Source organism: Somniosus microcephalus, unplaced genomic scaffold (assembly GCF_052327205.1).
Source record: "Somniosus microcephalus isolate GS21.2 unplaced genomic scaffold, FLI_Smic_1.0 unresolved_chr7, whole genome shotgun sequence".
NCBI classification, from domain to species: domain Eukaryota; kingdom Metazoa; phylum Chordata; class Chondrichthyes; order Squaliformes; family Somniosidae; genus Somniosus; species Somniosus microcephalus.
In genome coordinates this window covers 26,662,530-26,685,067 of record NW_028225185.1, presented here as the reverse complement: position 1 = coordinate 26,685,067, position 22,538 = coordinate 26,662,530, and the positions used below count along the sequence as shown (strand labels likewise).

Genomic DNA, 22,538 nt, shown 5'->3' with positions numbered 1-22,538 from the left:
GAACAGCCAGAAGTCGTGGTCCATGTTGGAACCAATGACCTAGGAAGGAAAAGGGTTGAGGTCCTACAGGCAGAGTTTCAGGAGCTAGGAAATAGATTAAAGAACAAGGCCTCAAAAGCGGCGATCCCTTTTTGAGTGAGTGAGTACAGAAACAGGAAGATAGTGCAGGTGAATGCGTGGCTGGAGAATTGGTGCAGAAAGGAGGGCTTCAGATTCCTGGGGCACTGGGGCCAGTTCTGGGGCAGGAGAACATATGAAATGGGAGCAGGAGTCGAGCCTGCTCCACCATTCAATAAGATCATGGCTGATCTTCTACCTCATCTCCCCTTCCCTGCACTATCCCCATATCCCTTGATTCCCTTAATATTCAAAAATCTATTGATCTCTGTCATGAATATACTCAATGACTGAGTCTCCACAGCCCTCTGGGGTCGAGAATTCCAAAGATTCACCACCCTCTGAGTGAAGAAATTCCTCCTCATCTCAGTCCTAAATGGCCGACCCCTTATCCTGAGACTGTGACCCCTGGTTCTAGACTCTCCAGCCAGGGGGAAACATCCTCCCTGCATCTACCCTGTCGAGCCCTGTAAGAATTTTGTATGTTTCAATGAGATCACCTCTCATTCTTCTAAACTCTAGAGAATATAGGCCTAGTCTACTCAATCTCTCCTCACAGGACAATCCCCCCATCCCAGGAACCAGTCTGGTGAACCTTCGCTGCACTCCCTCTATGGCAAGTATATCCTTCCTTAGGTAAGGAGACCAAAACTGTACACAATACTCCAGGTGTGGTCTCACCAGGGCCCTATATAATTGCAGTGAGACGTCTTTACTCTTATACTCAAATCTTATACAGGAGGGACCTGTACAAGCCGGATGGGTCGCACCTGAACAGCGCTGGGACCAAAATAACAACAGAAAACGCTGGAAAAACTCAGCAAGCCAGGGCAACATCCGTGGAGAGTTAACGTTTCAGGTCGAAACCCTTCGTCAGAACTGAGAAACACAGGAATTGAAACAGATTAAAAAGCAAGTTTAGGGAAAATGGGGGAGGGGATGAAAGAACAAAAGGGAAACTCTGAGAGAGGTGAAGAGACATTAAGAGATAATCAAGGCGAGACGAGATGGTAATAGGACAGGTAAAGAAACAAAGGACGGCTCTAGATGAAGTGTGAAATACGCTGGCAGAGTGAGAGACAGCTGCCATGTGGGAGAGAGAAAAAAAAAGGAAAAGGCACAAACCAAAAGTGTGGATAAAAAATATATAAAAATATGATAGGGGCCGAGGTTATGATCTGAAGTTGTTGAACTCGATATTGAGTCCGGAAGGCTGTAAAGTGCCTAATCGGAAGATGAGGTGCTGTTCCTCGAGCTTACGCTGAGCTTCTGTGGAACAATGCAAGAGGCCGAGGACGGTGAGGTCCGAGTGGGAGTGGGGCAGTGAATTAAAGTGACAGATGACCGGAAGCTCGGGGTCATCCTTACGGACTGAACGGAGGTGTTCCGCAAAGCGGTCACCCAATCTGCATTTGGTCTCCCCAATGTAGAGGAGACCACATCGTGCTGGGACCAATCTCCTCGCGGGGGAGGTTAGCTAGGACTGTGGGGGAGGGTTGAAACTAATTTGGCGGGGGGGGGAGGGGCACCACGATAACTTGCCAAGCAGCAGCGGTGAGGAGAGTAAAGTGCATCGAAAACGAGGAGGGACAAACAGCAACAGAACAAAGAATAGCGTAGAAAGAGCAGGGCTGAGATGGAGGAAAAAGGCAAAGCCGACTAGCATGGTGTTAGAATACACGTGTGTTAATGCCAGGAATGTTACAAACAAGGTTGGTGAGCTGCAGGTGCAAGTTGCCACCTGGGGTTATGACATAATAATGGCTATAATGGAGACCTGGTTCAAACATGAGCAGGAATGGGTACTAAACATTCTTGCCTACAACGCATTCAGGGGGAATAGGGAAGGAAAAAAGACAGGACGGGGTGGCAGAGTTAATTTTTTTAAAATTTGTTTGTGGGATCTGGGCGTCGCTGGCAAGGCCGGCATTTATTGCCCATCCCGAATCGCCCTTGAGAAGGTGGTGGTGAGCCGCCTTCTTGAACCGCTGCAGTCCGTGTGGTGAAGGTGCTCCCACAGTGCTGTTAGGGAGGGAGTTCCAGGATTTTGACCCAGCGACGATGAAGGAACGGCCAATATATTTCCAAGTCAGGATGGTGTGTGTGACTTGGAGGGGAACTTGGAGGTGGTGGTGTTCCCATGCGCCTGCTGCCCTTGTCCTTCTAGGTGGAAGAGGTGGCGGGTTTGGGAGGTGCTGCCGAAGAAGCCTTGGCGAGTTGCTGCAGTGCATCTTGTAGATGGTCCACACTGCAGCCACGGTGCAGGGGGTGAATGTTTAAGGTGGTGGATGGGGTGCCGATTAAGCGGGCTGCTTTGTCCTGTAATCGAGGATAATATTAAAGTTCTACGGAGGGACGATATACTAGGGGGTCAAAGACTGAATCTATTTGACTAGAGTTACGGAACAGAAAAGGATGGATGTTTACTATAGTCCCCCAAATAGGGAGGAGATTGTGGAGCAAACCTTCAGGCAAATTTCAGAGAAATGTAAAAATAAAAGAGCAGTAATAGTAGGGGACTTCAATTACCCTAATATAGACTCGGGGGGGGGGGGGGGAGAAACAGAGTAAAGGGCAAGGAGGGTGAAGAATTCCTAAAACATGTACAGGAGAACTTCCTTTCTCAGTGTGTTTCTAGCCCAACGAGGAAGGAAGCAGTGATGGATCTAGTTCAGGGGAATTAAATTGGGCAAGTGGAGTGTGTTGTAGTGGGGAACATCTGGGTAATAGTGATCATAATATAATTAGGTTTAAAGTGGTTATGGAAAGGAACAGAAAAATCAAACGTGAAAATACCCAACTAGAAGAGAGCCCAATTTCTGTGATTTCACAGAAATCACAGAAACCCCACAGTGCAGATAGAGGCCATTTTGGCCCATCAAGCCGGCACCGACACATATCCCACCCGATCCCCGTAACCCCTATACCAACACATATCCACCCTATCCCCGCGTATTTAATCCCCCTAACACTAAGGGTCAATTTATCACAACCAATCAACCTAACCCGCACATCTTTGGACTGTGGGAGGAAACCGGAGCACCCGGAGGAAACCCACGCAAACACGGGGAGAACGTGCAAACTCCACACAGACAGTCGCCCGAGGCCAGATTCGAACCCGGGTCCCTGGCGCTGTGAGGCAACAGTGCTAACCACTATGCCACCGTGCTGTACAGATTTGAGAAGGAATCTAGCACAGGTAGACTGGAAACATAGACTGTCCAGGAAGATAGTCAATGAGCAATGGAATGGGCTTCAGGGCAGAGATAGTTTGGGTACAAACTAATAAAAAGCTATTGTCAGTGATGGTGACCATGAATCTATCGGATTGTCATTAAAACCCATCTGGTTCACCAATGTTCTTTAGGGAAGGAAATCTACCGTCCTTACCCGGTCTGGCCTATATGTGACTCCAGACCCACAGCAATGTGGTTGACTCTTAACTGCACTCTGAAATGTCCTAGCGAGCCGTTCAGTTGTAACTAACTGCTACAAAAAGGTACAAAAATAAAACCGGAAAGACAACCCGGCATCGACCTCGGCATTGGATTCAGACACGATAAAGACACACCCAGCCCAGTCGACCCTGTGAAGTTCTCCTCACTAAAATCTGGGGACTTTGGGAGAGCTGTCACATAGACTAGTGGAGTGCCGAGTGGATGATCCGTATCGGCCTCCTCCCGAGGTCCCCACCACCACAGAAACCAGTCTTCAGCCAATTCGATTCACTCCACGCGACATCAAGAAACGGCTGAGCGCACTGGATACAGCAAAGGCTGTGGGCCCTGACAACATCCTGGCTGTCGTGCTAAAGACTTGTGCTCCAGAACTAGCCGCGCCTCTAGCCAAGCTATTCCAGTACAACTACAACACTGGCATCTACCTGACAATGTGGAAAACTGCCCAGGTATGTCCTGTCCACTAAAAGCAGGACAAACCCAATCCGGCCAATTACCACTAGACTCGACTATTCTAACGCACTCCTGGCTGGCCTCCCATCTTTTACCCTCCATAAACTTGAGCTCATCCTAAACTCTGCTGCCCCCGTGTCCTAACTCGCACCCAGTCCTGTTCACCCATCACCCCCGCTGTGCTCGCTGACCTACACTGGCTCCCGGTCCGGCAACGCCTCGATTTTAAAATTCTCATCCTCGTGTCCAAATCCCTCCGTGGTTTCGCCCTCTCCCTATCTCTCTTACCTCCTCCAGCCCCACAAGCCTTTGAGATCTCTGCGCGCCTCCAATTCTGGCCTCCAGAGTACAACTCTAGACCGAAGGATTGATCAAGTCCTTTTTGTTTCTATATTTCTTAAGGCTAAAGGGATCAAGGGATATGGGGAGAAGGCAGGGACAGGCCACTGAATTTGGATGCTCAGCCATGATCTCATTAAATGGCGGAGCAGGCTCGAGGGGCCGAATGGCCGACTCCTGCCCCTATCTTCTATGATTCTATGTCTTGGGAGAATAAGAAGGTTCCTCTCTTACGCTGTCTTGTTCCGACATCGTGTACGGTTCTCCCCCAAAATCCTTGCCGAATGGGCTGCTTTATCTGTTTTCCTTCAAACCTGTTGTTTGAATCTTCTGCCCCCACAACCCTCCGCGATCTCGGCGCTCCTCCAATTCTGGCCTCTCGCGCATCCCCCGATTTCCATCACTCCGCCACTGGCGGCCGTGCCTTCAGCCGCCCGGGCCCCTAAGCTCTGGAATTCCCTCCCTAAACCTCTCCGCCTCTCTCTCCTCCTTTAAGACGCTCCTTAAAACCGACCTCTGTGACCCAGCTTTTGGTCACCAGTCCCTAATATATCCTTATGTGGCTCGGGGTCAAGTTTTGTCTGATTTACGCTCCTGTGAAGTGCCTTGGGATGTTTCACTTTGTGAAAGGTGCTGGATAAATGCAAGTCATCGTTGTCTCCCTCTCTGAATACATAATACACCGCACGCTATAGCATCCAAACCTCTCCCGCCCCCCCACCCCCTCCCTCCCTTGGTGGACCAGCCTCTTCATTCTCCCTAAGACAGTCGGTCTCTAACCACACCGAGAGAAGCTGGACCTGCTCCCTACTTGGGAGACTCGGCCTATTCCTCCCTCAGAGTCTTGGCCCCGGAAAATCAGTCAACCATGGGTTCGATCAGATCAACAGAATTAACATGCAGGTGCAGCAAGCAATTAGGAAAGCAAATGGTATGCTCGATTTTGTTACAAAGGGATTTGAGTATAAGAGTAAAGACATCTTACTGCAATTATATAGGGCCCTGGTGAGACCACACCTGGAGTATTGTGCACAGTTTTGGTCTCCTTAGCTAAGGAAGGACATACTTGCCATAGAGGGAGTGCAGCAAAGGTTCACCAGACTGGTTCCTGGGATGGGGGGATTCTCCTATGAGGAGAGATTGAGTAGACTAGGCCTATATTCTCTGGAGTTTAGAAGAATGAGAGGTGATCTCATTGAAATATACAAAATTCTTAAGGGGCTTGACAGGGTAGATGCTGAGAAAATGTGATTGGGGAGAATGTTATTGAGAGACACCCTGTGATTGGGGGAACGTTACTGAGAGGCACCCTGTGATTGGGGGAACGTTACTGAGAGACAACCTGTGATTGGGGTAACGTTACTGAGAGACACCCTGTGATTGGGGGTAACGTTACTGAGAAACACCCTGTGATTGGGGTAACGTTACTGAGAGACACCCTGTGATTGGGGAACGTTACTGAGAGACACCCTGCGATTGGGGGAACGTTACTAAGAGACACTCTGTGATTGGGGGTAACGTTACTGAGAGACACCCTGTGATTGGGGGAACGTTACTGGGAGACACCCTGTGATTGGGGGAACGTTACTGGGAGACACCCTGTGATTGGGGAACGTTACTGAGAGATACTCTGTGATTGGGGGGAATGTTACTGAGAGACACCCTGTGATTTGGGGTAACGTTACTGAGAGAGACCCTGTGATTGGGGGAACGTTACTGAGAGACACACTGTGATTGGGGGAATGTTACTAAGAGACACCCTGTGATTGGAGAACGTTACTGAGAGACACCCTGTGATTGGGGGAACGATACTGAGAGACACCCTGTGATTGGGGGTAACGTTACTGAGAGACACCCTGTGATTGGGGGTAACGTTACTGAGGGACACCCTGTGATTGGGGGAAAGTTACTGAGGGACACCCTGTGATTGGGGGTAATGTTACTGAGAAACACCCTGTGATTGGGGGACCGTTACTGAGGAACACCCTGTGATTGGGGGGAACGTTACTGAGAAACACCCTGTGATTGGGGGACCGTTACTGAGAAACACCCTGTGATTGGGGGACCGTTACTGAGAAACACCCTGTGATTGGGGGACCGTTACTGAGGGACACCCTGTGATTGGGGGGAACGATACTGAGAAACACCCTGTGATTGGGGGACCGTTACTGAGGGACACCCTGTGATTGGGGGGAACGTTACTGAGAGACACTCTGTGATTGGGGGAACGTTCCTGAGAGACACCCTGTGATTGGGGGAACGTTCCTGAGAGACACCCTGTGATTGGGGGGAACATTACTGGGAGACACCCTGTGATTGGGGGAACGTTACTGAGAAACACCCTGTGATTGGGGGACCGTTACTGAGAAACACCCTGTGATTGGGGAACCGTTACTGAGAAACACCCTGTGATTGGGGGACCGTTACTGAGGGACACCCTGTGATTGGGGGGAACGATACTGAGAAACACCCTGTGATTGGGGGACCGTTACTGAGGGACACCCTGTGATTGGGGGGAACGTTACTGAGAGACACTCTGTGATTGGGGGAACGTTCCTGAGAGACACCCTGTGATTGGGGGGAACATTACTGGGAGACACCCTGTGATTGGGGGAACGTTACTGAGAGACACCCTGTGATTGGGGGGAACATTACTGGGAGACACCCTGTGATTGGGGGAACGTTACTGAGAAACACCCTGTGATTGGGGGACCGTTACTGAGAAACACCCTGTGATTGGGGAACCGTTACTGAGAAACACCCTGTGATTGGGGGACCGTTACTGAGGGACACCCTGTGATTGGGGGGAACGATACTGAGAAACACCCTGTGATTGGGGGACCGTTACTGAGGGACACCCTGTGATTGGGGGGAACGTTACTGAGAGACACTCTGTGATTGGGGGAACGTTCCTGAGAGACACCCTGTGATTGGGGGGAACATTACTGGGAGACACCCTGTGATTGGGGGAACGTTACTGAGAGACACCCTGTGATTGGGGGAACGTTACTAAGAGACACCCTGTGATTGGGGAACGTTACTAAGAGACACCCTGTGATTGGGGGAACGTTACTGAGAGACACCCTGTGATTGGGGGAACGTTACTGAGAGACACCCTGTGATTGGGGTAACGTTACTGAGAGACACCCTGTGATTGGGGGAACGTTACTGAGAGACACCCTGTGACTGGGGGGAACGTTACTGAGAGACACCCTGTGATTGGGGGATTGTTACTGAGAGACACCCTGTGATTGGGGGAACGTTACTGAGAGACACCCTGTGATTGGGGGATTGTTACTGAGAGACAGCCTGTGATTGGGGGAACGTTATTGAGAGACACCCTGTGATTGGGGAAACGTTACTGAGAGACACACTGTGATTGGGGGGTAACGTTATTGAGAGACACCCTGTGATTGGGGAAACGTCACTGAGAGACACACTGTGATTGGGGGGTAACGTTACTGAGAGACACTCTGTGATTGGGGGAATGTTACTGAGAGACACCCTGTGATTGGGGGAACGTTACTGAGAGACACCCTGTGATTGGGGGGAATGTTACTGAGAGACACCCTGTGATTGGGGGAATGTTACTAAGAGACACCCTGAGATTGGAGAACGTTACTCAGAGACACCCTGTGATTGGGGGAATGTTACTGAGAGACACCCTGTGATTGGGGGTAACGTTACAGAGACACCCTGTGATGGGGGTAATGTTACTGAGAGACACCCTGTAATTGGGGGAACATCACTGAGAGACACCCTGTGATTGGGGGAACGTTACTGAGAGACACTCTGTGATTGGGGGTAATGTTACTGAGAGACACCCTGTGATTAGGGGTAACGTTACTGAGAGACACCCTGTGATTGGGGGTAACGTTACTGAGAGACACCCTGTGATTGGGGAGAACGTTACTGAGAGACACCCTGTGATTGGGGAGAACGTTACTGAGAGACACCCTGTGATTGGGGAGAACGTTACTGAGAGACACCCTGTGATTGGGGGTAACATTACTGAGAGACACCCTGTGATTGGGGGAACGTTACTGAGAGACACTGTGATTGGGGAACGTTACAGAGAGACACCCTGTGATTGGGGGAACGTTACTGAGAGACACCCTGTGATTGGGGGACCGTTACTGAGGGACACCCTGTGATTGGGGAACGTTACTGAGAGACACCCTGTGATTGGGGGAAAGTTACTGAGTGACACGTTGTGATTGGGAGAACGTTACTGAGGGACACCCTGTGATTGGGGGAAAGTTACTGAGGGACACCCTGTGATTGGGGGTAATGTTACTGAGAAACACCCTGTGATTGGGGGACCGTTACTGAGGGACACCCTGTAATTGGGGCAGCTTTACTGAGTGACACGTTGTGATTGGGAGAACGTTACTGAGGGACACCCTGTGATTGGGGGAAAGTTACTGAGGGACACCCTGTGATTGGGGGTAATGTTACTGAGAAACACCCTGTGATTGGGGGACCGTTACTGAGGGACACCCTGTGATTGGGGGGAACGTTACTGAGAAACACCCTGTGATTGGGGGACCGTTACTGAGAAACACCCTGTGATTGGGGGACCGTTACTGAGAAACACCCTGTGATTGGGGGACCGTTACTGAGGGACACCCTGTGATTGGGGGGAACGATACTGAGAAACACCCTGTGATTGGGGGACCGTTACTGAGGGACACCCTGTGATTGGGGGGAACGTTACTGAGAGACACTCTGTGATTGGGGGAACGTTCCTGAGAGACACCCTGTGATTGGGGGGAACATTACTGGGAGACACCCTGTGATTGGGGGAACGTTACTGAGAGACACCCTGTGATTGGGGGAACGTTACTAAGAGACACCCTGTGATTGGGGGAACGTTACTGAGAGACACCCTGTGATTGGGGGAACGTTACTGAGAGACACCCTGTGATTGGGGGAACGTTACTGAGAGACACCCTGTGATTGGGCGGTAACGTTACAGAGAGACACCCTGTGATTGGGGGGAACGTTACTGAGAGACACACTGTGATTGGGGGGAATGTTACTGAGAGACACCCTGTGATTGGGGGAACATTACTGAGAAACACCCTGTGATTGGGGGAACTTTACTGAGAGACACCCTGTGATTGGGGGAACGTTACTGAGAGACACACTGTGATTGGGGGAACGTTACTGAGAGACACCCTGTGATTGGGGGAACTTTACTGAGAGACACCCTGTGATTGAGGGGAACGTCACTGAGAGACACCCTGTGATTGGGGGGTAACGTTACTGAGAGACACCCTGTGATTGGGGGGAATGTTACTGAGAGAGACCCTGTGATTGGGGGAACGTTACTGAGAGACACCCTGTGATTGGGGGAATGTTACTGAGAGACACCCTGTGATTGGGGGAACGTCACTGAGAGGCAACCTGTCATTGGGGGAATGTTACTGAGAGACACCCTGTGATTGGGGGAACGTTACTGAGAGACACCCTCTGATTGGGGGAACGTTACTAAGAGACACCCTGTGATTGGGGGAACGTTACTGAGAGACACCCTGTGATTGGGGGGAACGTCACTGAGAGACACCCTGTGATTGGGGGAATGTTACTGAGAGACACCCTGTGATTGGGGGAACGTTACTGAGAGACACCCTGTGATTGGGGGGAACGTTACTGAGAGACACCCTCTGATTGGGGGAACGTTACTGAGAGACACCCTGTGATTGGGGGACCGTTACTGAGAAACACCCTGTGATTGGGGAACGTTACTGAGAGACACCCTGTGATTGGGGGAACGTCACTGAGAGGCACCCTGTGATTGGGGGGAACGTTACTGAGAGACACCCTGTGATTGGGGGGTAACGTTACTGAGAGACACCCTGTGATTGGGGGTAACGTTACTGAGAGACACCCTGTGATTGGGGGTAACGTTACTGAGAGGCACCCTGTGATTGGGGAGAACGTTATTGAGAGACACCCTGCGATTGGGGTAACGTTACTGAGAGACACCCTGTGATCGGGGGAACGTTACTGAGAGACATCCTGTGATTGGGGGTAACGTTACTGAGAGACAACCTGTGATTGGGGGAACGTTACTGAGAGACACCCTGTGATTGGGGGAACGTTACTGAGAGACACTCTGTGATTGGGGGGAACGTTACGGAGAGACACCCTGTGATTGGGGGTAATGTTACTGAGAGGCACCCTGTGATTGGGGAACGTTACTGAGACACCCCCTGGGATTGTGGAATGTTACTGAGAGACACCCTGTGATTGGGGGGAACGTTACTGAGAGACACCCTGTGATTGGGGGAACGTTACTGAGGGACACCCTGTGATTGGGGGAACGTTACTGAGAGACACCCTGTGATTGGGGGAACGTTACTGAGAGACACCCTGTGATTGGGGGAACGTTACTGAGAGACACCCTGGGATTGTGGAATGTTACTGAGAGACACCCTGTGATTGGGGGAACGTTACTGAGAGACACCCTGTGATTGGGGAATGTTACTGAGAGACACCCTGTGACTGGGGGAACGTTACTGAGAGACACCCTGTGATTGGGGAACGTTACTGAGAGACCCTGTGATTGGGGGAACGTTACTGAGAGACACCCTGTGATTGGGGGGAACGTTACTGAGAGACACCCTGTGACTGGGGTAACGTTACTGAGAGACACCCTGTGATTGGGTAGAACGTTACTGAGAGACACCCTGTGATTGGGGGAATGTTACTGAGAGACACCCTGTGATTGGGGGAATGTGACAGATCACCAGCCATGGAACTACAAGGTGTCGCCCAGCACTGGTTTAATTGCCTGCAGTGTTAATAATGCAAATAATTTTCTCTCAGAAGGTAGTGTCAGAATAAAAAATCATTTACTGAACTGTACACATTAGTGTCCTTACATCAGAGAGGAATGTTTAATATAACACTTATATATATTTTGGTATGTATAATATCACACGTATACTTGTACGTTGACAGAGCTAAGCACTGGCTGGGATAAGGCTGACAGACACATTACCAATGACTGAAAACGTTCCACTCTTCCTGATTTCACAGAATTAAAATGACTTAAATATTAATTCATCTCATTCATTCATCAGACACAAGAAACACACTCGTTCTGTGATAAGATCTGGGGACAAAGGGGAACGGAATTTAATTGCTCCTTAGTTACTGCCTCCTGTACAGCACGGGTTAGATACAGAGTAAAGCTCCCTCTGCACCGTCCCATCAAACACTCCCAGGGCAGGTACAGCACGGGTTAGATACAGAGTAAAGCTCCCTCTACACTGTCCCATCAAACACTCCCAGGGCAGGTACAGCACGGGTTAGATACAGAGTAAAGCTCCCTCTGCACCGTCCCATCAAACACTCCCAGGACAGGTACAGCACGGGGTTAGATACAGAGTAAAGCTCCCTCTACACTGTCCCCATCAAACACTCCCAGGGCAGGTACAGCACGGGTTAGATACAGAGTAAAGCTCCCTCAACACTGTCCCGTCAAACACTCCCAGGGCAGGTACAGCATGGGTTAGATACAGAGTAAAGCTCCCTCTACACTGTCCCATCAAACACTCCCAGGGCAGGTACAGCACGGGGTTAGATACAGAGTAAAGCTCCCTCTACACTGTCCCATCAAACACTCCCAGGGCAGGTACAGCACGGGTTAGATACAGAGTAAAGCTCCCTCTACACTGTCCCATCAAACACTCCCAGGGCAGTTACAGCACGGGTTAGATACAGAGTAAAGCTCACTCTACACTGTCCCATCAAACACTCCCAGGGCAGGTACAGCACGGGTTAGATACAGAGTAAAGCTCCCTCTACACTGTCCCATCAAACACTCCCAGGGCAAGTACAGCACGGGTTAGATACAGAGTAAAGCTCCCTCTACACTGTCCCATCAAACACTCCCAGGGCAGGTACAGCACGGGTTAGATACAGAGTAAAGCTCCCTCTACACTAACCCATCAAACACTCCCAGGGCAGGTACAGCACGGGTTAGATACAGAGTAAAGCTCCCTCTACACTAACCCATCAAACACTCCCAGGGCAGGTACAGCACGGGTTAGATACAGAGTAAAGCTCCCTCTACACTGTCCCATCAAACACTCCCAGGGCAGGTACAGCACTGGTTAGATGCAGAGTAAAGCTCCCTCTACACTGTCCCATCAAACACTCCCAGGGCAGGTACAGCACGGGTAAGATACAGAGTAAAGCTCCCTCTACACTGTCCCATCAAACACTCCCAGGGCAGGTACAGCACGGGGTTAGATACAGAGTAAAGCTCCCTCTACACTGTCCCCATCAAACACTCCCAGGGCAGGTAAAGCACGGGTTAGATACAGAGTAAAGCTCCCTCTACACTGTCCCATCAAACACTCCCAGGGCAGGTACAGCATGGGTTAGATACAGAGTAAAGCTCCCTCTACACTGTCCTCATCAGACACTCCCAGGGCAGGTACAGCACAGGTTAGATACAGAGTAAAGCTCCCTCTACACTGTCCCATCAAACACTCCCAGGGCAGGTACAGCACGGGTTAGATACAGAGTAAAGCTCCCTCTACACTGTCCCATCAAACACTCCCAGGGCAGGTACAGCACGGGTTAGATACAGAGTAAAGCTCCCTCTACACTGTCCCATCAAACACTCCCAGGGCGGGTACAGCACGGGTTAGATACAGAGTAAAGCTCCCTCTACACTGTCCCCATCAAACACCCCCAGGGCAGGTACAGCACGGGTTAGATACAGAGTAAAGCTCCCTCTACACTGTCCCCATCAAACACACCCAGGGCAGGTACAGCACGGGTTAGATACAGAGTAAAGCTCCCTCTACACTGTCCCCATCAAACACTCCCAGGGCAGGTACAGCACGGGTTAGATACAGAGTAAAGCTCCCTCTACACTGTCCCCATCAAACACTCCCAGGGCAGGTACAGCACGGGTTAGATATAGAGTAAAGCTCCCTCTACACTGTCCCCATCAAACACTCCCAGGGCAGGTACAGCACGGGTTAGATACAGAGTAAAGCTCCCTCTACACTGTCCCATCAAACACTCCCAGGGCATTTACAGCACGGGTTAGATACAAAGTAAATCTCCCTCTACACTGTCCCATCAAACACTCCCAGGGCAGGTACAGCACGGGTTAGACACAGAGTAAAGCTCCCTCTACACTGTCCCCATCAAACACTCCCAGGGCAGGTACAGCACGGGTTAGATACAGAGTAAAGCTCCCTCTACACTGTCCCATCAAACACTCCCAGGGCAGGTACAGCACGGGTTAGATACAGAGTAAAGCTCCCTCTACACTGTCCCATCAAACACTCCCAGGGCAGGTACAGCATGGGTTAGATACAGAGTAAAGCTCCCTCTACACTGTCCCCATCAAACACTCCCAGGACAGGTACAGCACAGGGTTAGATACAGAGTAAAGCTCCCTCTACACTGTCCCCATCAAACACTCCCAGGGCAGGTACAGCACGGGTTAGATACAGAGTAAAGCTCCCTCTACACTGTCCCATCAAACACTCCCAGGGCAGGTACAGCACGGGTTAGATACAGAGTAAAGCTCCCTCTACACTGTCCCATCAAACATTCCCAGGGCAGGTACAGCACGGGTTAGATACAGAGTAAAGCTCCCTCTACACTGTCCCCATCAAACACTCCCAGGGCGGGTACAGCACGGGTTAGATACAGAGTAAAGCTCCCTCTACACTGTCCCCATCAAACACCCCCAGGGCAGGTACAGCACGGGTTAGATACAGAGTAAAGCTCCCTCTACACTGTCCCCATCAAACACACCCAGGGCAGGTACAGCACGGGTTAGATACAGAGTAAAGCTCCCTCTACACTGTCCCCCATCAAACACTCCCAGGGCAGGTACAGCACGGGTTAGATACAGAGTAAAGCTCCCTCTACACTGTCCCCTTCAAACACTCCTAGGGCAGGTACAGCACGGTTAGATATAGAGTAAAGCTCCCTCTACACTGTCCCCATCAAACACTCCCAGGGCAGGTACAGCACGGGTTAGATACAGAGTAAAGCTCCCTCTACACTGTCCCATCAAACACTCCCAGGGCATTTACAGCACGGGTTAGATACAAAGTAAATCTCCCTCTACACTGTCCCATCAAACACTCCCAGGGCAGGTACAGCACGGGTTAGACACAGAGTAAAGCTCCCTCTACACTGTCCCCATCAAACACTCCCAGGGCAGGTACAGCACGGGTTAGATACAGAGTAAAGCTCCCTCTACACTGTCCCATCAAACACTCCCAGGGCAGGTACAGCATGGGTTAGATACAGAGTAAAGCTCCCTCTACACTGTCCCATCAAACACTCCCAGGACAGGTACAGCACAGGGTTAGATACAGAGTAAAGCTCCCTCTACACTGTCCCCATCAAACACTCCCAGGGCAGGTACAGCACGGGTTAGATACAGAGTAAAGCTCCCTCTACACTGTCCCATCAAACACTCCCAGGGCAGGTACAGCACGGGGTTAGATACAGAGTAAAGCTCCCTCTACACTGTCCCATCAAACATTCCCAGGGCAGGTACAGCACGGGTTAGATACAGAGTAAAGCTCCCTCTACACTGTCCCATCAAACACTCCCAGGGCAGGTACAGCACGGGTTAGATACAGAGTAAAGCTCCCTCTAAACTGAGGGCAGCCATGAGATTTTTCAGACATCCATGCGAATCCCAGAATTAATTCTGCAGCCTCCTGAACACAGAGAGAGAGAGACAGACACAAACACAGACACTGGAGCTTGTCGAGTCAGGCTAGTTAATCCACGTCTAGCCTTTCCCCCTCCTTGGAGCAAGTGCGTGGGTATGGGAAGGCGAGAGGGTGTGTGAGGGATTGGGTGATGTGCAGGACACTGGGTCAGTGGCATTGTGTCCGTGCTGTAGCAGTGCAAGGACACTCTCTTTCTTCCTCTTTCGCTCGTCGCAACCTTCGCTGGCTCTCCTTCCTTTTAGGATCCGGCCTCTTGCTCCTGTCCCAGGGCTTCCAACAGGATTCCCATGGGCGTCCTCCTCAGTCCGATGCTCTCAATCTTGTTCTCGATCTTGTTCTTGAGGTTTCGCAGACGCAGGGAAGCATGGATTATAATCACTGGAGTGGGGGAGAGAGAGGTGGGGTTAGGAGAGACTAGACCTGGGGTGGGACAGAGACACACAGCAGGTGGAGAATGAGAGTAAAGAGGATGGAGAGAAGGGGAAGGGAAAGGTTGCAGAGCGAGGGAGAAGATGAAATGGGGAGCGGTGGGGGAGGGAGGGAGAGAGGAGAGAGAGAGGAGAGAGAAAGGGACGGAGAGAGAGAGAGGGAGATGGGGGAAGGAGACGGGGGGGGGAGAACGAGGGAGACGGGGGAGGGAGAGCGAGGGAGACGGGGGGAGGGAGAGCGAGGGAGACGGGGGGAGGGAGAGCGAAGGAGACGGGGGGAGGGAGAGCGAAGGAGACGGGGGGAGGGAGAGCGAAGGAGACGGGGGGGAGGGAGAGCGAGGGAGACGGGGGAGGGAGAGCGAGGGAGACGGGGGGAGGGAGAGCGAGGGAGACGGGGGGGAGGGAGAGCGAGGGAGACGGGGGGGAGGGAGAGCGAGGGAGACGGGGGGGAGGGAGAGCGAGGGAGACGGGGGGGAGGGAGAGCGAGGGAGACGGGGGGGAGGGAGAGCGAGGGAGACGGGGGGAGGGAGAGCGAGGGAGATGGGGGAGGGAGAGCGAGGGAGACGGGGGGAGGGAGAGCGAGGGAGACGGGGGAGGGAGAGCGAGGGAGACATCGTAAAACGTCCTAAGGTGCTTCACAGGAGCGTAAATCAGACAGAATTTGACACCGAGCCACATATGGAGATATTAGGGGCAGGTGACCAAAAGCTGGGTCAAAGAGGTCGGTTTTATGGAGCGTCTTAAAGGAGGAGAGAGGCGGAGAGGTTTAGGGAGGGAATTCCAGAGCTCGGGGCCCAGGCGGCTGAAGGCACGGCCGCCAATGGTGGAGCGATTATAATCAGGGATGCTCAAGAGGGCAGAATTGGAGGAGCGCAGATATCTCGGAGGGTTGTGGGGCTGGAGGAGGTTGCAGAGATAGGGAGGGAAGGGCGAGGAGGCCATGGAGGGATTTGAAAACAAGGACGAGAATTTTAAAATGGAGCTGTTGCTTAACCGGGAACCAGTGTAGGTCAGCGAGCACAGGGGGTGATGGGTGAACGGGACTGGGTGCGAGTTAGGACACGGGGCGGCAGAGTTTAAGATGAGTTGATGGTTACGGAGGGTGGAAGGTGGGAGGTCGAGCGGGAGAGGGTTGGAATAGTCGAGGCTGGAGGTGACAAAGGCTAGGTTATGATTTGGAGCGAGCACTTACGAAGCATGGGGAAGGTGATGCCGAAGAGGAAGACAGCGACGCCCCCCACAACAGAAAGCAGGCAGTAGCTGGCCACCAGGACAGCCAGGAGACAGGGGGTGGGGTGGTTCCGGCGCAGCCTCCGGACTGCCGCCTTGTTCTCCGCCGACCACACGAAGCACAGGAAGAACAGGGTGACCACCGCCCCTCCCAGCAGCGTCTTCAGGGGCTCGATGTACCTGGAACGGGAGAGGAGGGAGTCACATGCCGGCAAACCACACACACAACCACCCCCCCGCCACACCACGCACCCCGCCCTCCGTGAAGGTCATCCGTCACCCCTGCTCCTCGCTGGGCGAATACGTTTGCAAGATGGGAGGGAGATTTCCAAAGCTCGCCCCTCCCCTAGTGGCCGTAGCCTGCAACTGCGCCGTGACTGTTTACATAGAAACACAGAAGATAGGAGCAGGAGTAGGCCATTCGGCCCCTCGAGCCTGTTCCACCATTTAATGAGATCATTCCTGATCATCCAAATTCAGTACCCTGTCCCTGCTTTCTCCCCATATCCCTTGATCCCTTTAGCCCGGGGCTCTGACGTCAGGTGGGCGCGAGCCAGCCCTGAGTGACAGCGCGGCTCGTCCAATGGGCGAGCGGAGCCGGTCAGAAGGCGGCCGTCAATCCGCCTCAGCCGCCCTACGAGACGTCACAGGCAGCGGGCCAATCAGTCGGCTGAGCGGGCCGCGGAGCCGTGCGCAAGGCGACTGGCCAATCGGATCGCGGCTACGACCTGGAGTGACAGCGCCGCCGGCCAATCAAATGGGGGCGTGACAGCGCGGTTAGCCAATGGTGACGGCGGGCAAGGCGTCCCACCCTCACGGGCGCGGCCGCCGCACACCCGGCCGCCGCACACCCGCCAGTTGGACCAATCGGATTCCAGAGGCTGCTGGAGTGACAGCGCCACGGGCCAATGGTGACGGAGGTCACGGCGTCCCGCCCCACGGGAGCCTCCCGCCGGTTGGACCAATCGGATTCCAGAGGCTGCTGGAGTGACAGCGCCGCGGGCCAATGAGCGATCAGGAGGCGGCAGTTTGCGCCTGGGTGCGCAAAGCGACCGGCCAATCCGATCGCGGCTACACCCTGGAGTGACAGCGCGGCCGGCCAATCAAATGGGGGGCGGGGGGCCTGAGTGACAGCGCGGCCGGCCAATCGGCGCGCCGGGGCGGGAGGAGGAGGAAGGGGGATGGGCACTGACCCGACCAGCAGGAGGATGGCGGTGGCCGTTGCCAGGTAATTTGGTCTGGTAGTACAGCAGGTTGTTGAGATCACCCGGTTGTTCCACCTCAGCGGGTCCTTCAGGTCGGGCAGGCTGAAGCGGGCCGAGCTGCGGAGGAAATCGTCCAGCGAGCGCAGCGGCGGCAGCTGCACCTCGGCGTTCCGAGCCATGGCGGCCGGACGGAGGAGGGCGAGGAAACACCGACTGCGCATGTCCGCCGCAGCCGCTCACTGCGCCTGCGTCACAGGCAGGGGGTGACGTCAGACGTAGGGCTCAGACGTTACGTCGTACGTAAATCCGGGGGATTACGTCATACATCCAACTCAGACAACAACTACTTGTTTTTAAATAGCGCCTTTAACGTAGTGAAACATCCACAGGAGCTCAGACATTATGTCATACCTCAAGCTCAGAACACCAGGAGCAGGAGTTGACCATTCGGCCCTTCGAGCCTGCTCCACCATTCAATACGATCATGGCTGATCATCAACCTCAACTACACTTTCCCGCCCCATCCCCATATCCCTCGATTCCCCGAGAGTCCAAAAATCTCTCGATCTCAGCCTTGAATATACTCAACGACTGAGCCTCCACAGCCCTCTGGGGGAGAGAATTCCAAAGATTCACCACCCTCCGAGTGAAGAAATTCCTCCTCATCTCAGTCCTAAATGGCCGACCCCTTATCCTGAGACTGTGACCCCTAGTTCTAGACTCTCCAGCCAGGGGGGAAACAGCCTCTCAGCATCTACCCTGTCAATCCCCCCTCAGAATCTTATGTTTCAATGAGATCACCTCTCATTCTTCTAAACTCCAGAGAGTATCGGCCCAATTTACACAATCTCTCCTCATAGGACAACCCTCTCATCCCCGGAATCAATCTAGTGAACCTTCGTTGCTCCGCCTCTAAGGCAGGTATATCCTTCCTCAGATAAGGAGACATAGAAACATAGAAGATAGGAGCAGGAGTAGGCCATTCGGCCCCTCGAGCCTGCTCCGCCATTTACTGAGATCATGGCTGATCATCCAAATTCAGTACCCTGTCCCTGCTTTTTCCCCATATCCCTTGATCCCTTTAGCCTTAAGAAATATATCCAACTCCTTCTTGAATATATTTAATGAATTGGCCTCCACTGCCTTCTGTGGTAGAGAATTCCACAGGTTCACCACTCTCTGGGTGAAGAAATTCCTCCTCATCTCTGTCCTAACTGACTTACCCCTTATCCTTAGACTGTGACCCCTGGTTCTGGACTCCCCGGCCATCGGGAACATCCTTCCTGCATCTAGTCTGTCCAGTCCTGTTAGAATTTTATAAGTTTCAATGAGATCCCCTCTCATTCTTCTAAACTCTAGCGAATATAAGAACATAAGAAATAGGAGCAGGAGTAGGCCAATCGGCCCCTCGAGCCTGCTCCACCATTCAATAAGATCATGGCTGATCTGATCCTAACCTCAAATCTTCTATCACTCTGCATCCACCCGAATCCATGTGATCTCCCGGGAGAGGCGAAAAACCAGATAAAGACCCAATGGCCAATTTGGGAGAAAAAAATCTGGGAAATTCCTCTCCGACCCATCTAGGCAATCGAAATTCTTCCAGGAGATCACTCTGTCCCTATATTTTCTACAGTACTTACCTTCTGTAAAGGCGATCTCCACCCCAGCCAGGAACAGGAATAAAACCATCTCCTGAAATCTAACACAGAATTAGAACACAGTAGGAGCAGAGCCCAATCGACCCAATCTCTCCTCATACGTCATTCCTGGCATCCCAGGTATCAGTCTGGTGAATCTTCGCTGCACTCTCTCCATGGCAAAAACATCCTTCCTCAGATAAGGAGACCAAAACTGTGCACAGTACTCCAGGTGTGGTCTCAACAAAGCCTTGTACAACTGCAGCAAGACTTCCTTCCTCTTACGCACCAATCTTTTTGTTATAGAGGCTAACATACAATTTGCTTTCCTAATTGCTTGCTGTACCTGCATGTTAACTTTCTGTGATTCATGTACAAGGACACCCAGGTCCCTCTGAACACCAACATTTCTCCACCTTATATTCCATCTGCCATGTTCTCGCCTACTCGCTTAACCTGTCTATATCCCTTTGCAGCCCCTGTGCATCCTCCTCGCAACTCACTTTCCCACCTAGCTTTATAACGTCAGCAAACTTGGGATACATTACACTCGGCCCCCTCATCTAAGTCATTGATATAGATTGTAAATAGCTGAGGCCCAAGCACTCAGAGATGACGTCATACATAAATCCTAGGGATTACGTCATACGCACATGCCAGTGAGGTCATCAGCACAAGACCTGAGGAACCATAGACTGACACAGCACAGAAGGAGGCCATTCAGCCCATCGTGCCTGTGCCGGCTGTTTGAAAGAGCCGTCCTATTAGTCCCACTACCCCCCCTGCTCTTTCCCCATAGCCCTGAAAATGTTCTCTCTTTCAAGTATTTATCCAATTCTGTTTTGAAAGTTATTGAATCTCATTGAAATGTATAACATTCTCACAGGGCTTGACAGGGTAGATGCCAAGAGGCTGTTTCCCCCCTGGCTGGAGAGACTAGAACCAGGGGTCACAGTCTCAGGATAAGGGGTCGGCCATTTCGGACTGAGATGAGGAGGAATTTCTTCACTCAGAGGGCGGTGAATCTTTGGAATTCTCTACCCCAGAGGGCTGTGGAGGCTCAGTCGTTGAGTAGATTCAAGGCTGAGATCGAGAGATTTTTGGACTCTCGGGGAATCAAGGGATATGGGGATCGGGTGAGAAAGCGGAGTTCAGCTCGACGATCAGCCATGATCTTATTGAATGGTGGAGCAGGCTCGAGGGGCCATATGGCCCACTCCTGCTCCTATTGCTTAGGATCTTATGAATCTGCTTCCACCGCCCTTTCAGGCAGTGCATTCCAGATCATAAATTACCTTCAATCTGTGTCCTCTGGTTACCGACCCTCCTGCCACTGGAAACAGTTTCACCTTATTTACTCCATCAAAACCCCTCATGATTTTGAACACGTCTATTAAATATCCCCTTAACCTTCTCTGCTCCAAGGAGAACAATCCCAGCTTCTCCAGTCTCTCCACGTCACTGAAGTCCCTCATCCCTGGTACCATTCTGGTCAATCTCCCCGTAACCTTCTCTGCTCTAAGGAGAACAATCCCAGCTTCTCCAGTCTCTCCACATCACTGAAGTCCCTCATCCCCGGTACCATTCTGGTCAATCTCCCCTTAACCTTCTCCGCTCTAAGGCGAACAATCCCAGCTTCTCCAGTCTCTCCACATCACTGAAGTCCCTCATCCCTGGAACCATTCTGGTCAATCTCCCCTTAACCTTCTCTGCTCTAAGGAGAACAACCCCAGCTTCTCCAGTCTCTCCACATCACTGAAGTCCCTCATCCCTGGTACCATTCTGGTCAATCTCCCCGTAACCTTCTCTGCTCTAAGGAGAACAATCCCAGCTTCTCCAGTCTCTCCACATCACTGAAGTCCCTCATCCCTGGTACCATTCTGGTCAATCTCCCCTTAACCTTCTCTGCTCTAAGGAGAACAACCCCAGCTTCTCCAGTCTCTCCACATCACTGAAGTCCCTCATCCCTGGTACCATTCTGGTCAATCTCCCCTTAACCTTCTCTGCTCTAAGGAGAACAACCCCAGCTTCTCCAGTCTCTCCACATAAGTGAAGTCCCTCATCCCTGGTACCATTCTGGTCAATCTCCCCTACACCCTCTCCAAGGCCTTGACATCCTTCCTAAAGTGTGTCATTTACACAGTACTCCAGCTGAGACCTACCCAGTGATTTAGAAAGGGTTAGCAATAACTTCCTTGCTTTTGTACTCAGCCTTTAGTTATACAACCAAGGATCCCATATGAATTAAAGGCCATTAAATTTTGGAATATCCTTAACGGATTAAAAAGATTATATCTGTGTGCATTTCCTGTCGCCAAAACCTCACACTTTACATCAACTTTTCCTATGGAAACAGGTCACGTTGTAATTACAGCTTCCCACCAGTAGAGGCGCTGCAGCACCTGAATTTTATAACAGCTCAGCCTGTACTACAGCATAACTCCTCTGCTTCAACCAACTGCGACTCCCAAATTGCAGAGGAGATGGTCCTGGGCCTCATACGAGAAGTCTCCCCAGGGCTGGTTCTCTGGCCAGTCCGACCCTTGCGTCTTCCTTCATCAGCGGTAGAGCTCCCATGCTCCGGCAGCGAGTAATGGCAGCGCAGACTGGGCGGGACGAGGAACTTTGCCTGTTTTCATCAAATCGCAGAATTCCCCCTCTTTAAAATGGCACTATTTCCTTCATATTGCCTCTCCTCGTTCTTCTTACCAAAATGTATCACTTCACAATTCTCTGCGTTAAACTGCATTCGCCACGTGTCTGCCCATTTTACCAATCTATGTCCTCCTGAAGTCTCTTCCTATCCTCCTCACTGTTCACTACATTTCCGAGTTTCGTGTCAAACTTTGAAACTATGCCCTGTATACCCAAGGTCCAGTCATTAATATATATGACAAAAAGAGTGGTCCTAATACTGACCCCTGGGGGACACCAC

The 22,538-nt window shown here is 51.8% G+C and overlaps 2 protein-coding genes across 2 annotated transcripts in view; one reads left to right on the top strand and one right to left on the bottom strand.

Annotated features, from left to right (window-relative positions):
• The window catches only part of LOC147086661 (uncharacterized), a 730,919-nt gene that overhangs the window by 612,337 nt on the left and 96,044 nt on the right, over positions 1-22,538 (top strand). The gene's annotated exons all lie outside the window — the stretch shown is intronic.
• praf2 (PRA1 domain family, member 2) lies at positions 15,285-18,191 on the bottom strand. The gene is made up of 3 exons (XM_085978797.1): positions 17,952-18,191; positions 16,721-16,938; positions 15,285-15,478 (listed from the first exon to the last, which is right to left on the bottom strand). Exons 1-3 carry the CDS (start codon positions 18,182-18,184, stop codon positions 15,339-15,341), a joined length of 591 nt encoding a protein of 196 aa, XP_085834923.1. The 5' UTR covers positions 18,185-18,191; the 3' UTR covers positions 15,285-15,338.